General features: G+C 33.5%; 2 protein-coding genes across 3 annotated transcripts; both read right to left on the reverse strand.

Moving 5' to 3' along the window:
• Positions 1–1,029: 1,029 nt before the first annotated feature.
• On the reverse strand, positions 1,030–2,507 carry LOC123893047 (gibberellin-regulated protein 13-like). The gene is made up of 4 exons (XM_045942968.1): positions 2,365–2,507; positions 1,987–2,064; positions 1,772–1,805; positions 1,030–1,477 (listed from the first exon to the last, which is right to left on the reverse strand). Exons 1-4 carry the CDS (start codon positions 2,431–2,433, stop codon positions 1,296–1,298), a joined length of 363 nt encoding a protein of 120 aa, XP_045798924.1. The 5' UTR covers positions 2,434–2,507; the 3' UTR covers positions 1,030–1,295.
• A 3,855-nt stretch (positions 2,508–6,362) lies between these two features.
• LOC123889019 lies at positions 6,363–13,484 on the reverse strand. Of its 2 annotated transcripts, none has more exons than XM_045938192.1 (10): positions 13,094–13,484; positions 11,776–11,994; positions 10,779–11,162; positions 10,531–10,671; positions 10,351–10,451; positions 10,056–10,280; positions 8,457–8,948; positions 7,535–7,962; positions 6,987–7,080; positions 6,363–6,778 (listed from the first exon to the last, which is right to left on the reverse strand). In XM_045938192.1, the coding sequence occupies exons 2-10, from the start codon at positions 11,950–11,952 to the stop codon at positions 6,667–6,669; spliced, it is 2,154 nt and encodes a 717-aa protein (XP_045794148.1). In that variant the 5' UTR covers positions 11,953–11,994; positions 13,094–13,484; the 3' UTR covers positions 6,363–6,666. The 2 variants fall into 2 exon arrangements, with proteins under 2 accessions (XP_045794148.1, XP_045794147.1); XM_045938191.1 differs by having other exon boundaries at positions 11,776–11,999; positions 13,094–13,311.
• Between the last annotated feature and the right edge of the window lie 1,935 nt (positions 13,485–15,419).

The raw sequence follows: 15,419 nt of genomic DNA on the forward strand, positions 1-15,419 counted from the left end.
AGAACAATGGAATATTTTGATATGTTACATTTTTATTCTTATAATCTTATCTTATAATGTACAATTTTATGATTTTAAAATGATTCATTCATAAACAATTAAATATGAAAAATTGATAAACACAAAAACTTCAATTTTAAAATTGATACAACTTCTAGGAGATGAAGATCAATTCCCAGAGGTAATATTCCTTGGTTGAGGTTTATGTTAAAGCGATGTCTTCAGATAGAACCAAATCCATTGTTCTGTTGTGTAGAATACCTCCAAATTGACCGACAATTTTCCTCGAGAAGATGAGCAGGTAAAGGTTTTAAATTGTAGTCCGTATACTCAATTGCGGCCGCAATATTATTGATGTGGTAGTGTCCACAACCGCATTGCATCGATATTGCGGTGTGATTTTAATTAATTTACGTGTACGGCTGCATCGTAACTGCGTCATTTTATATAGGTTGTCCACTGTAACCGCAATTTCACAAACTATATAAACCGACACTACTATGTCACTACACTATTTATTCATCATTGCAGAGTATTATTTTATTCCATAAACATTAATTTGAATATACTTAAAATATACGGTTGAGAGATTGTTAAAAGTAAGATTTTCATTAGATTTGACATAAATGAAGATTTGAAGTTCATAAATTTTATTTTTTTATGAGAAAATTTGAACGAAAATTGGTTTTCTGAAAGATAATTGACTTGGATTCTATTTTATTTTAAAGCAGATTTATTTCTATTATTTAGACATTGTAAGTGTAATTTTAACCCCATCATGGTGATAGCGGTGAGGGAGGGATTTTGGTTCGAAGTATTGGTCCAGCAATTTTTACAAAAGGACATTCAAACACATCCAAAAATATTCAATTTTTTGTAGTTTTTTATTTTTTGGATCAGTTTGCAATTTTTATTTGAATTGATTTCGGTGTTTCATAAAAGGACGTCAAACAAACACAGTTAAATTATGATACTAATATCATGGATACATATTGATGTCTTGGTGCAAAATCATTCCACTTAAGCTGATTATGATGCAACTAATAGCCAAATCATTTCATTTCGATTTAGTGGATAATACAAAATTTGACTACTTATATTTTTGTGTAAACACATACATATTCTAGTGCTTCTAGTACATACATATGAAAGGTAACAAGACATTTTTTCTTATAGGTAGAAATCGAACTCCAGAGTTTACAATACTCACACACATTAGACACTAATAATTTGTGCTAGACCTTAGTGGTGGTAGTAAGGCATATAAGAGATTTTGAAAGATAATGTTACAAATTTTAAGGGCATTTGGGTCCTCCCCTTTTGGTCTTCCAGTTGTTGTAGCAAGGGCAAACTTGCTTGTTGCCATAAGTTCCAGGAGGCACACACAAACACTTGGCACAACATTTGTTACAAAAGAATAAGCATGGCTTCTTGTATTGTGTGTTTGAGCATCTATTAGTGCAACGTGGTCCACATTCTGCAATTTTAGGCACATCAAGTCATTAGTCAATTTTTTTTGTCAGGTAGCCCAATGGCTAAAAATTTTATCCTTTAAGATGAATAAATAGGGTGTCTGACTGTCTGAGGTTCGAACCCCGGCCCTTGCATATAAAATTCGATGTCTCTACTACCTGAGCTAAGCTCACGAGGACAATTTATTAATCGTGTTTTACCTATATTGATTTCATCTTCAAAATTATAACTTAGTAATTACTAGTATGATCTGATTAAACATTAATCATGAATTTCTGAAACCTTAATTGTTTATTACCCTGTGGTTGAAGACTGCCTTCAGTAACGCCATGCTGAAATTCAGGGAAACAAGAAAGAAAGAAATTAGCACTATAAAAAAAAATTGGCAAAAAAGTTCAAAGAAATTGACAAAATATTCATATGCAAATATTGTTAATTGCAAAATTGCCCAAACCAAAAAACAGAATATATGAAAATTTTCAAGTTGAACCCCCCCAAAAAAAAAGAACTCACATTGGGAAATTGAGTAGTGCCATTGTTTTTGCTAGGCTGTGGAGCTGGAGCCTCAACGGTGGACACAATAACTTCAGCCTGGAAAGCATCATATATTATTATTAGGCAAATGATAACTAGTGTTCACAGGCAAATGATAACGGTGGACCATTAAGTAATTGACTATGTAACACTCAAATGAATTGTGAAACGAAACACAAACATTGTGTCGCGTTAGCTTGATCATGAAAAAATTGTGTCACGATAACAAGCTAAACATGAACATTGTGTGTGTGTTAGCTCGAACATGAAAAATTGAAGTTCAATGAGTAAAACTACTAAAATTGAGCTAGTAATTAAGTTAGAAGAAAGAAAATGAGAAAGAGAATTATAGCTTACATGGTTTTGTAGAGGAAGAAGTAGCATTTGAACTAGGAAGAGTAAAACAATGCACATTTTTCTTGCCATTGCTGAAAATAGAGAGAAGAAGATATCACAAGTGTGGTCTTCAAGGACAAAAGAGTGTGAGATATTATAAATAGATGAGACTTTATGGTCTTTTATAGATGAAATGTGGCTCATTGTAGCTACATTTTTTACTATATTGCAAGGGTCCAATATTTATCTTCCCAAAAAAACAGTCACAAAGTCTACACACAAAAGACAATTGCATTTTACGAGCTTGTTATTTCCTAAGTTTCTACTACATCATTAACTTAACTATAACAATTAGTATTATATGTTCTTCTCTAATTTTATTTTCTTAGTCTCACATTTAATTAGTCCTCCAAGTATCTCTCAACATATATCTCCCAATATTTGGATTTTAAATGGTTAGGATTAGAAAATTAGAAGTCAAGTAATTCGGACTGTCTGATTTTGATCTAACAACTCGTAGTGTATATATTTTAAATTGGTTTTTAAAAATTTGATTTTTAAACTTGAAATATTAGGATCTTAGTCAAATGGTCCTGATTTTTGTGAATCGTGACGGTATGTGTGTTAAGGTATTTTATCAAATCCAATTCTCTTACCAAAAGAATGTAGCTAGCTAGCATGGAATTAGAAAAACTATATTGATACATTTAGTAATTTTTAAATGACTTGAATCTTGATGAACTCTTTGAAAGGAGGAAAATTAGGTGCAAAAGATATCATATAATTTTTTATAAGTTGTAGACTTTGATCACATAGGTGAAACCATTGTTTGTAACAATCGAATTAAAGATTAAAAACATAAAAGAATCATACCAAATATTTGATCAATATAATCTTAAAACTATCCTTAATATGTGATTTGTGAATAGGTAAAAAGAAAAAGACATGTGGCCACCCTCACATGTGCATTCACATGTGCCCATTGAGAGTAACTAACTTAGAGAGTGACATAAGAAAAGGGAAACACCATATACTAACCTATCACCCTAGCTCTACCTTGTCTTTTATACATACCATGCACATGCAGTATAGTAATAGTATATCACTCCCGTGAACTAATTTATATCTTTATTTAGCCACTAGGTTTGGTCTAATAGTAAAGAGTTTGGATAGTACGCTATAAGTTCTGGGTTCAATTCTCAGCTCATTATATAAACAAAAAAAAATTATATCTTTATTTATTTACTTTGCACATTACTCTCGATGGTTTGGAACTTTGGAGTACTCTTCTCTAAATTTTTGTATTGAGTCAGTTTATACCGACTTTAATTGAACCCTTGCTAATAAGCAATGAAATTGGTCTTTTAAATTAGTCGATCTATATACCGAACTTAAAAGAAATAATCTTAAAGTTGTGCTGTTTATCTTTTATCTCAAAAGTGTACTTACATTTGCACAGTAATTCCTTTTCAACTATGGAATCACATGTTATATTAATAGACAGGAAAAGGTACTAAAAAAAGGTTCTTTAATACTATTTCACTATAGCAATATCAAAGATTTTATGTTTATGCAAAAAAATTGAATGGACAATTGATTGTGTGATTGAGATTGTCACATTTTTTTTTTATTTTGACCATCAGTATTTAGCTCATTAATCCGTCTAATCTAGTTTGAGAATCAATTCTAACATTAAGTGGTTTTAGTCCACTTTCAATTGCATTCATTGCATATTAATTACTTACACTAAATACCGGTGGTGCATGTCATCACGTGAATTATTTCGATTAATTGTATTGACATTCATCACATAAAAATCACTTATGCTAAACTTTTCTCCCTCGTCATTCTATTTTTTATGCGTAGAAAATGAGGGAGAGAAGTTAGCCGTCCATCTCAACCACTAAAAAAGAATTGATGATTAGGTATTCAGTTTGTTCCGTTAGATCCCGTGAAGTACCATTTGTTTGTATTCAGCACATTTGTTTACAGCCAAACATGTCACAAGACTTCACCAATGTGTCAGAGTTCTACTCCAAAAGAGATGACATATGTAATAGTTCAAAACTCTAAACTATTACATTTGTTAATCACTGCTCAAAATGATGCAATCAGAATTTTGCACGTAACTTTCATCCAAAACAAGAAATTTTACACTTAGTTTCGATTCATTATGTTATGGAATTCAACTATATATGAGTATTTTAGTCAACAACTATATACTAATATTTATTTCTATCTATTAATAAAAAAATATGCTCAAAATAATATATATAGTGCATGTATATGGTCAAATTGGTTGGAACGGAGGGAGTAGAAACTATAATTTATAGCATTTAACTATAAACATAATGTAATGTGGAGATGGACGGTGAAAATGCAACATCGATGCAAGTTTATCACAAAATCCAAGTGCCGAGGGCTAGGGCTGGGGCTGGTGTGTGCGAGACTTTGATGGTGTTTTTGTTGCGGCAGGTATAAATAATTGTATGCAGAATTTTACTATAGTTGTAAGGGTCTTGGAACTTTAAACGGGCAATCATGAGTTCGATTTTTGACTCATGTGAATGAAAAGAATTCAGTTAAGAGGGGAAAATTCATCTCGTATATCCCACAAGTTCCTCGACGGAGATTAGTCATCGCTAACAGTGGTGGAAATTTTGTACCTGTATGTCATAGTAACACTAAAATAGTGTTTTGCCCTTAGTTAGCGAATTTCAGTTTGTCCTTTCACTAAGCATGTCATGTCATTAGACCCAAAACAAAAGCATGTCATGTCTTCATTTATGTTCACTCATAAGCCAACATATTTAGTGAAAGACTAAAATGACGAAATATTCACATTATATGGTTGAAATCGCAAAAGATTATTACAAGAATAAATCAAAATTCACTAACATTATATAGGGTAAAACACTATTTAACTCATTATTTTACATCAAAATTATTTTTAAATAAAATCAATTGAATCAAAATTAATATTTGCAACAGTAAACATTCTAGTTAAAAAGTGAGGATGGTGATAGGACACGTTGTGCCCCAATAATAATGTCTCTATTATTTGGCCATATTCTCATTTGAGGCAAAAAGAAACAGAACAATAGATAGCTGAAGAGATAGATAAAGGGATAGATATGAAGTGATTGGCAATAAACTATTTTTCAAGCATCAAGTGATGTTGTTTACAGATACCAACAGCATTTTCGTCCCTACAACTTGTTAGATGGTCCAAATTATAAGGGTTCCCTCACATCGTTTAAATTCTTTCTTCAAGAAGTATATGAATATATCACCATTTGACACATAGTTGTGAAAGACATTGAGATAATAGCCAATTTCATCAATTCACTTGATCCAAACATTAATCTGTTGATTTTTTAAAAAAGTTTTAACTCTAAATTTGAGGTTACATCTCAAATTGCACACAGTGAATATTATAGGTCACACAATGAGTTACCATGCAATATTGTGATAGATGCCTATGTCATATAATTTGTTTATCTCTCAGCTTTCACCCTTGCATATCGCAATCGCGCAAGTTCTATCTTCTCTGATGATACCCTGATCAGACTTAAACCACAACTTTAAGAGCATTAGACACAATTTCTCCAGGTTTAATCAACAACAAAAGATTCAAGATTTTATTTTATGGGTCATGCTAAACGGTGCCCCCGGGACACTTGTTAAGCATAATATGAAGAACCAGCATGCATCATTCAATTTGAAAAATGATCACCAGGCTATAAATTAAAATTACAACAAATTAGAGTTTTTTTTTTTGGTGTTAGGAGAAGGAAGGTCAAGTAATCTAGAGTTCCAAACAGCAGAAGTTCATCATTACTCTGCTATTTCGTCCCTTTTTCTCTCTTTTAAGATCTCTCTCAAAACAAATAGGCCCTTACAGTCATATATAGATTCCAAAGCTGCAAATTTACTCCATTTCAAATATTAAATATACAGTAGCAGTAAGAATGCTTTAACTTTCACCCCAGCATAATAACAAATAAATAGATTGTAACTCAAGACCAAAAAAAACTATGGATAGTGATACGTATATGCTCAAGCATGAGTTAGATAATACATCTACAAAAAATGTTACTTTTTTCTGTAAAATAAAAATGCTACTTTTCTAATGAATGGGGAAAAAGCCCCCAAGAAAAGCATGCTACTACTATTATGAAGAAATCTCAATATTACCCATTGAAAAGAGTAAAAGCCCCCAACACTAGAGAAAACAAGTTGGATGATATCTGTGGGAATTAAATCCCAGAACTAATGCCTAATTGTACTCAACCAAAAGAAAAATCCGAGTTAAAGCCACTATCATCTGAAGCAGGCAATAAGTGAATCGTGACAAAGGCGCCAATACTTTTTGTAGGGTAGGGACATCCATGGCATTGGTGAAGGAAGAAGAGTTCCACGCATATATGGCATTCTGGCAAAGGGCAAACAATAGCAAAACTTTTAAATAAAAATTAAGGAAACAGAGTATTTAAATGAAAATAGAGCTAAATAAACAAAACTTTTAAATAAAAAAGAAGGAAACAGAGTATTTAAATGAAAATAGAGCTAAATAAACAGAGGAACGTGAAGGAGCATCAATTGCACACGAGAGAACTTAGCACTGCGCCAGGATATATTACCTTTGCCCAATGAGAATTCCATGCGCGACTTTGGAGATGGATGACCCAGAAACTCCCGAAAATGCATTTCTGTAGTGAGGCGAGATAACTTTTCCTGAAATATAATCCATTAAGTAAGCCTATAATGTTCTCCCATGAAAACATACACCAGCAGCATATAATACAAATTCTTACTGCTCCAATATCACAGCTATCACAATTGATATTTCAAACAAGCCTTCAACTTTATTTTCAATAAATGTTTGATGATATCTTTGTTTCTGAATAGGTGTTCTTTTTACTTTTGATATGCAACTTAGAGGATAGGAACTTTCTTAACCATGACATATATCATGACGAGTAATTCACAAACAAAAATACTACACATCCAAATTCTTCAAGTAAAAGCCATAGAAATTAATTTACAGAGATAATACCTACGGATTCACCATAAGATGTCATAATAAATTTCATCACTTTACCAACATATAGACATATCTTGACAGTCAAGAAGAAAAAACCAAATAGAAGAATCAATCTGAACCCTAAGTAATAGTTTCAGGCCTCACCTATGCTCAAATAGTTGCTGTGGAGAATTGAAACCAGAATACTAGATTTTTCTCTATTGAAATCCTTTAGATGCAATGATTCCTTAGATGAGTTTATTTCATTAGCAAAATCCCGATTTGTAGAAGCAGTATGATTACTCTGACAGCCGAAAGTTTCAAGCCATATTCCACAAGGGAATCTTTCTGGTCTCGTCAACCAAAGAAATATCTTGATATAAGGTGTAGCATGAATTACCGAAATAGTAACTTCAATGAGTATGCAGATAAGGTTAATGGTTGTGTCAACGATACTAAAGAATATGTAGAAAACGGAAGTAGTTGGTAACAGAAGTAGAAGTGGTGTAAATAAAAGAGATCCAACAATATGTTGCTTCACAGTGTAGTCAAAGCTATCCAACCTCTGGCGAAGAGGATTCAACTTCCGACCCCTGTTAAAACAGTCAGCAATTAATGAAAATAAACGGGAAAACAGAGCAAGTATTATGCAAAATGTTTGTGTATCTATAACAATCATTCTTCAAAAGGATAATGAATCACAAATTTCAGCAAATATGAAGGCTTTCAAAAATACAAGGGATGTCATGATCCTCATTCCTATTATAAGCTATCTTCAATTTTACAAATGCTTAGACTTCTTAACAGCTAACAATAATTGGTTCTTGCTCCCTTAACTCACTGTCAATGTTTGCGGACATATACCTATGAGATCACTATTATTTAGGTGGAGTATAACATGTCTCTGCACCTAGTAACTATTTCAAAACAAATTGTGCCAAACAGTCAAAGACCTAGGATGTTAACAACTTATAAAATTTACAAAAACCAATTTATGAAACAAATACCAAATTATGATGTTCAATTATTATTCAAATCAATGTCTTACTTTCAGGCTATCATCTCAAAGAGAACCAATATTTGTTACCTGAAAAGCCGCCACAAAGCTGCTAGTGTCTGTATTTGTGATGAATATACAATTGAAATAAACCAATGAAGAGTAGAAACATGTAAGGTTCCCAAAGCAATCATGTCTACAATCAAAGAAGCAGGTACAGTGAATCCACAAAGAATTCCTAATAGAGAAAGGCCTCGAATAATATAATTGAAGATGAAACCCACAAAGATCCAGAGTGTTGACCATACTTGGATTGCATTCAACGAAAGCATACCAAGTACACCTGCCAGCTCGGCATTCAATTTGAAGCCTGCAGGGTTTCCCATTAACCAAACACACCCAGAACGCAAAAAAGTGGCAAACCAATGGATAAAGTTCAAACTCGACAAACAAATTGATTCTTCATGGTATAACAGTGACCAGCCAACCAAGTTTCCCAGGAAAATATCAACAACCAAAGATGACCACATAGAATGCCTATGCATTGCAGCTTTCTCTGCATATTCAACACATGATTGTGACCTAGCACACAACAGTATGGTTTTAAACATAGAGAAAATATACAATCAATATCAAAAGTTACAGATGGTTATGAGTCGTGAATAATTGAACAACAAAGAGAAACTAAAGCATTTCATTCTAGAGCATAAATTTAAGTTACATATATATAATAACATAAATATCACTGACGTAGGCTGAAAGAAGACGAACCACAAATTCTCAAGGAATTACATGAATAAAACACTGTTTTAGGATCATAGTTATTGGTGTTTCTGGTCATAAGAATATCTTGTTATTTCTTAATACACTCAAATGCCAGCATCCATGGACAGAATAACTTCAAAATAGTAAAACATAAATGCAATATATTTTAATGTAAATAAGCAACATCATACAAGCAACTCCAATATTACATTTGTAATATAAATAAAATCATGTGTCTAACATGTTGATGAGGAACATATTATCAGAGATGAATGGGGAAAGGCAAAGTAGAACAAGCCAACAAGGGATGAAGTAGACCTGGAGGGAGAAAACATAATAGTAGTGCTGCTCAATTCAATCACAAATACAAATCAATAAATCAAACCTAAAGTAAGCAAACCCAACTAAAGTACTTAACAAACAATTAACCGAGTGCCCTAAATTTCTAAAAACCTAAAATAACCCAATTTTATAAAAATAAAGATGTTTCACAACCCAAAAGACATTGATAGTTAAAAAATTACAATAAATTCTCAATATATAATTCTATACACTACACCTATATGTGTAAATATCAATATTCTATATTATGTTATTCCAATCCGATATCACATCACATTTGTATATAAAAACATATTGAGCTCATATGGTTCAATCTAGCCTCACAATTTTATTTGGGTTAACAGTACAGTAAAGAAACTGAACTGAATTGCAGTTGCATTTTCATTTAACCATGTTAGTTAGGTTCATTGTGCCATTCGGAAAGAAAAAATATAATAAAAGGTTAGGTTTGTTGTCTTGAGCACCCTTACCAAAACAACTAAATTACATGGACTTCATAAATTAACAAGCCTGATATCTCCAAATTACTAAACCGGCCGCAATTCAGATAAATCAAATATTTTATCCAAAAATTCATATTACCTGAGGTCGTTCTCCTGAAGAAAAATTGGCCAATATAATATCTGACAACAACGGATTCGGATATTTATCCATGCAGTCTTCTTGAATACATTTACTGATGTCACATACAACCATGATTCTGATTCATGGTTAAAATGTGTTTGGAAAAACTGAAGAACAATATAGAACACAGTGGAGAACAAAGCCAAAAACTTGCCAAATAGATGCCCTATGATAACAAAAAACCTGAAAAAATCACAACATCGTCAAAGCTTGAATTAGAGCATAAGAGACAATGCATTGATAGTTGCTGTACATTGAAAATAGTGAGAGTTGGCTCAAGGATCTTGGGACCACATGTCTTTCAAAGATTCTTTTGGCAGCAGATGTGCAATTAATTGCCAGAATAACTGTATCCTGGGGTGAAATTGAAAAGGCACATTAGCATCTAGGACAAAATCTTATATACAAATATGAATAAGGTAAATTTCATTACCAAATCAATGAATTTCTTCTTTTCATGAAGCTCATCAATCCACTTAGGATTCTTAATAGGAGTTTTCGCTTGCTCATTCGAACCAAAATGACACAATGAGAAATGATGAGCGCCATAAGAAGGCCTTTCATAAACTATTACCTACAATTGTTCAAATATGACACATATCTGTTAGAGAAACGGAAAAGGTTTTGACAACAGCTACATGCAGAAAAGACAAGTAAAAGAAGAAATTGTGACTTACATACGTGAACATCATAATCTGACAGAGTTAGTCCATTGCAATGAATGTGGTGCAATTTAGGAAGCCTGTAAATGCCTACATCATTCTGTTCGGAAGAATCAAGCATCAGCACGACCCAATTACTTTTTCCAATAAAAGATTGGCTACTTTTCCTCAATGATCCATCTAATTGGAGGAAACTGCAACTCTTACAGTTATTCTGTCTGTGTACACTTATACTACCCTCTGCCCATGCATTGCCACAATCAAAGAACTTTTTTTTATCAACGTCTGCTTCAGCTGTCAAACTATTGCTAGTAGTTCCAGTGATACACATACCAAGTACAGAGAACGCAGACCTCTCCTTAAGAATTGTGGGCATGTCCCCGTGTATACCATGAATGATCTCCTGATAGAGAGCAGCAGTTCATGATGTTAGTGGTTCTCAATTCCTCATTATACCATACCATTTCAGAAACCATATAGAATAACTTCTATGGAAGAATTATTAGAAGATTTAACAGAGGGATTTTCCCACAACTATCACAAAAGTCATATGGTCAAAAAAACAAGAATTTTATGACTAACAAACAAAATAGTTATACAAAATTTCATGTAGGAATTGTGCCCAAGAGGCCATCCTAATCAATTTCTTGTCCCGTCAAACGTTTTCTATTTTTCCCGAAAATTTTCCAATAAGCGGGCATGAATTACATATGGACCTTATATTTAGGTGAAAACCTATCAAAATTCAAGATATTGATACCCTACTGAATATCCTAAAAGAAAAAAGGTTAATCTTTGTTTAACATGACAACTATTCCAATATCTTGACTAATATAATATTGCCAATATCGCAAAAAAGGAAACCCAAAATTTCATCAGCAATTATGGTCGGAAAAAAAAAGACAAATAATCATTTCATTGCTGCGAGTTGCGATTGTTATTTCAGTTGTTTTACTCTAAACTGCATGCAATAGATTGTGAAGTCAGGTATATTTAATTTAATTATATTAATATACCTCGATGCCAGGACTAGAACTAGAAAACAAGACTTCGCTGCACGTAAAGGCTACAACAATGTCAAGGGATGACGGTGAGCAGGTAACAAACCACCCCAATAAAAAACTAGAAGAGGATTCTTGGTTTGATGTGAGCTGCCTTGGCCACCAAAGTCTGCAATGTTTTCTCATCTTCATCTTATGATCTTCATGTGAACTAAACTACTGATCATGAAGTCCCTACACTGGACACAAAAAGCATCATTTCACTATTATAAATTCTTAGATAAAATATAGATGCAAAATTTAAATTAACTTGGCCACAAATCATCAATAGATATTATTAAAAACATAATAAACAACCTTTCCACAGTTTCATACAATTTGCAATCATTATGTACTTACATATTACGCACTCTCCATACATTTCCTTTTACAACCAACATAAGCTTAATTTCCAGATTATTCGTGGTAGTTAAAATTTGCAGATTATTTTGTTAGTAGGCCTCCTATCAAGTTTGTCGATACTAAGCGTGCAACACCGAAAAGCCCAAGTGCCCAGGTAATTAACCCCATTTATGTTATTTGGTTAGCTTTAAATAGAAATAAGAATGACAACTAGTTGTCACCAGATTGTGGTTATTATTAGTTGTCATCATAATGACAATTAGTTGTCATCAGAATGACAATTAGGCTCTACAACACCTAGAGGTTTTATTACTGTTATTTACTTTAATTTGGCAGTTACACATTGCTGCTTGTTTCTGTAACTGTTGCAATTGAATAAAGATAGCCACACTGTAATTGCTCCTTGCATACAGTGATTATCCTAATCCACACGGTAATACTTTCCTCAGCAATTATGTGATGGCTAGAGTTTCTAATTGAACATGATCTTAATTATTTTTAAATTATTATTAACTAACATAGATTATTTTTAACCATTAAGCTCATTTGAGAATAGGCACTAACAAGGTATTATTAGTTACTTAAAAACACTCAGAAAAATTAGTAAAAGTTTTTCCATGGCTACTCAACAGCATATCCATCCAAATCCAAATAATCTTATACATGTTAACTGAATCATAGAATAAACAATTTCTAATTAAAACCTAATTAAATAAACACTGCAAGGAAAATAAAGTGAAAAATTGAATAGAACTAAGGCAATTACTGAAGCTGAAATAGTTAAAACTCGATTAAGGATCTGAAAATTTCATAGGTAGGGTTCGGAGGTTCATAATTGTAGTCGTCACTACTAGTTAAGCGTGAGGAGGATATGCATTTGGATCATATAACAGCGACGGAGAAGAAAGAGTGGTGAAATGAGAAGACGTACCACCGTGGAGTTAGTTGGCGGCGGCGAAACGACGGTTGACAGCACAGAAAAGGCGAGAATTTGCGAATAGCGGACAGTGCGAGGCTGAGTGAGAGTGCAAGCAAAGGACGACGAACATTCTTTTCTTTTTTGATATAAGGGAAAAGGAAAAGGAAAAGGATACGGATCCTCTCCTTCAATAGTGTGACAGCTGTATCTCAACTACATATATCAACCCGTTGATATATCCAATGGATGAAAGAGTATTAAAATACAATCAATGACAAAAATTAACGCAATCACTAACCTTAAATCTGTAACGCCACACTCAGACCCTCATCTTCTTCACAGTTAATTAAACCCCCATAAGAGGAGGGAACCACCATGGCACCATTGGAGTTGTAAGTTCATTAATTAACTTCTTAAAAGAATGTTAAAAAAGGTGGTATCCGTGAGTTTACCTCGTTAGAAACATTGCATTATATATGTAAGTGTTGGAGTTCGAATTTCGACACTCCATTTATTCACATATTTGCCGTAAGATGTGTGTGAATAAATTTGGGAGCACGCAGTCCATTGTAGAGAACTTTTAGACTTCAAATTTGTTGGCGCAGCAGAAGCAAGAGTTTGCTTGGTTCAGAGGATGCACGGTTCAGAGGATGTGTTGCCTCTGACTCTGTTGCACTTCAGAGGATGGTTGCAGGCAAGCTCAGCAGGCACGCAGGCTTGACTGTGGGCAAACTAGCAGTTTTGCAGAAACTGCTATATACAAGATGAACAAGTTTCTTGATGAATTGATTAACAACTGAACATGAAAGACTTAGGGAAAATAGAGATTTTATTCATCCTTAATGGGCCAAAAATTGAATTGATTACAGTATAATGCACTAGTTGCACTTTATATAGGGTGACTTATGCAACAAACCAGCTCATCCCTTAGACCTAAACTAATTCCCTAACTACTTAGTTAGTTACTAACAAACTTTAACTAACAAGTTGTTGTAACTAACTCTAACAACACCAAAAAAAACAAATTTCAAGATGAATTAACCACTTTCTTAACACTCCTCCTTAATTCATGCTTGAATTGCAAACAACCAGTCCTAAGCTCCTCCTTAAAAACTCAAACCTGTCAAGCTTCACAGCCTTTGTAAAACCATCTGCAAGTTGTACTTCAGTTGGACAATACTGCACTTCAATCATTCCATTTGTCACTTGTTCCCTAATGAAATGAAATCTGGTAGCAATGTGCTTGCTCCTGCCATGTGAAATTGGATTTTTAGCAAGACTTATAGCAGACTTGTTATCAATCCTTAGGATTAGAGGCTTCACTGGTTCACACTTGATTTCTATCATCACTGAATTCAACCAAATTGCTTGACATGCTGCAAAGGTGCCTGCTATATACTCAGCTTCACAAGATGAGAGAGCAGTCACAGCTTGTTTCTTTGTACACCAAGAGATTGCAGCATTATTGAACTTGAAAACATACCCTGATGTGCTCCTCCTATCAGTTATGTCTCCACACCAATCACTATCAGAATACCCTATCAAAGTACTCCCTGCACTGTTTGTACCAATAGGGAATAGCAAGCCAATTTCCAAAGTACCTTTGAGGTATCTGAGGATTCTCTTAGCAGCTATCATGTGTGACTTCCTTGGATCATGCATAAATCTGCTGATAACACTCACAGCATAGCATATATCAGGCCTACTGTTGCACACATACCTCAATGAGCCAACTATTTGTCTGAACACAGTTGGATCAACCTTCTCTTCATTTGAGCACTCATTAATTTTTGTATTTGTTTCTGATGGATTTGATAATGGATTGCAGCTTTCCATTTCAAATTTTTCAAGCAATTCACCAATATACTTCTGCTGATGCATTACTATACCATCTCCTCTTCTCATAAATTCCATTCCTAGAAAGAATGAAAGTTCACCAAGATCAGACATTTCAAATTCACTATTGAGCTTATCTTTCACTTTTGCAATTTCTGCAATTCTACTTCCAGTTATGAGCAAGTCATCAACATACAAGCAGATTATGACTATATCTTCATCTTTAGGGCAATGTACATATACACCAAACTCAGCAGCACACTTTTTAAACCCTATCTGAATCAGAAAGTCATCAATCCTTTTGTTCCATGCTCTAGGAGCCTGTTTCAAGCCATATAGTGCCTTATACAGCTTATACACCATTGATTCTTTTCCTTTTATTTCAAAACCTGGAGGCTGTGACACATACACTTCCTCATCAAGTGGACCATTCAGAAATGCTGATTTCACATCCAGATGGTACAGGCTCCATTTGTTCTTACAGGCCAATGCTACAACCAAT

This window comes from Trifolium pratense, linkage group LG6, assembly GCF_020283565.1.
Source record: "Trifolium pratense cultivar HEN17-A07 linkage group LG6, ARS_RC_1.1, whole genome shotgun sequence".
NCBI classification, from domain to species: domain Eukaryota; kingdom Viridiplantae; phylum Streptophyta; class Magnoliopsida; order Fabales; family Fabaceae; genus Trifolium; species Trifolium pratense.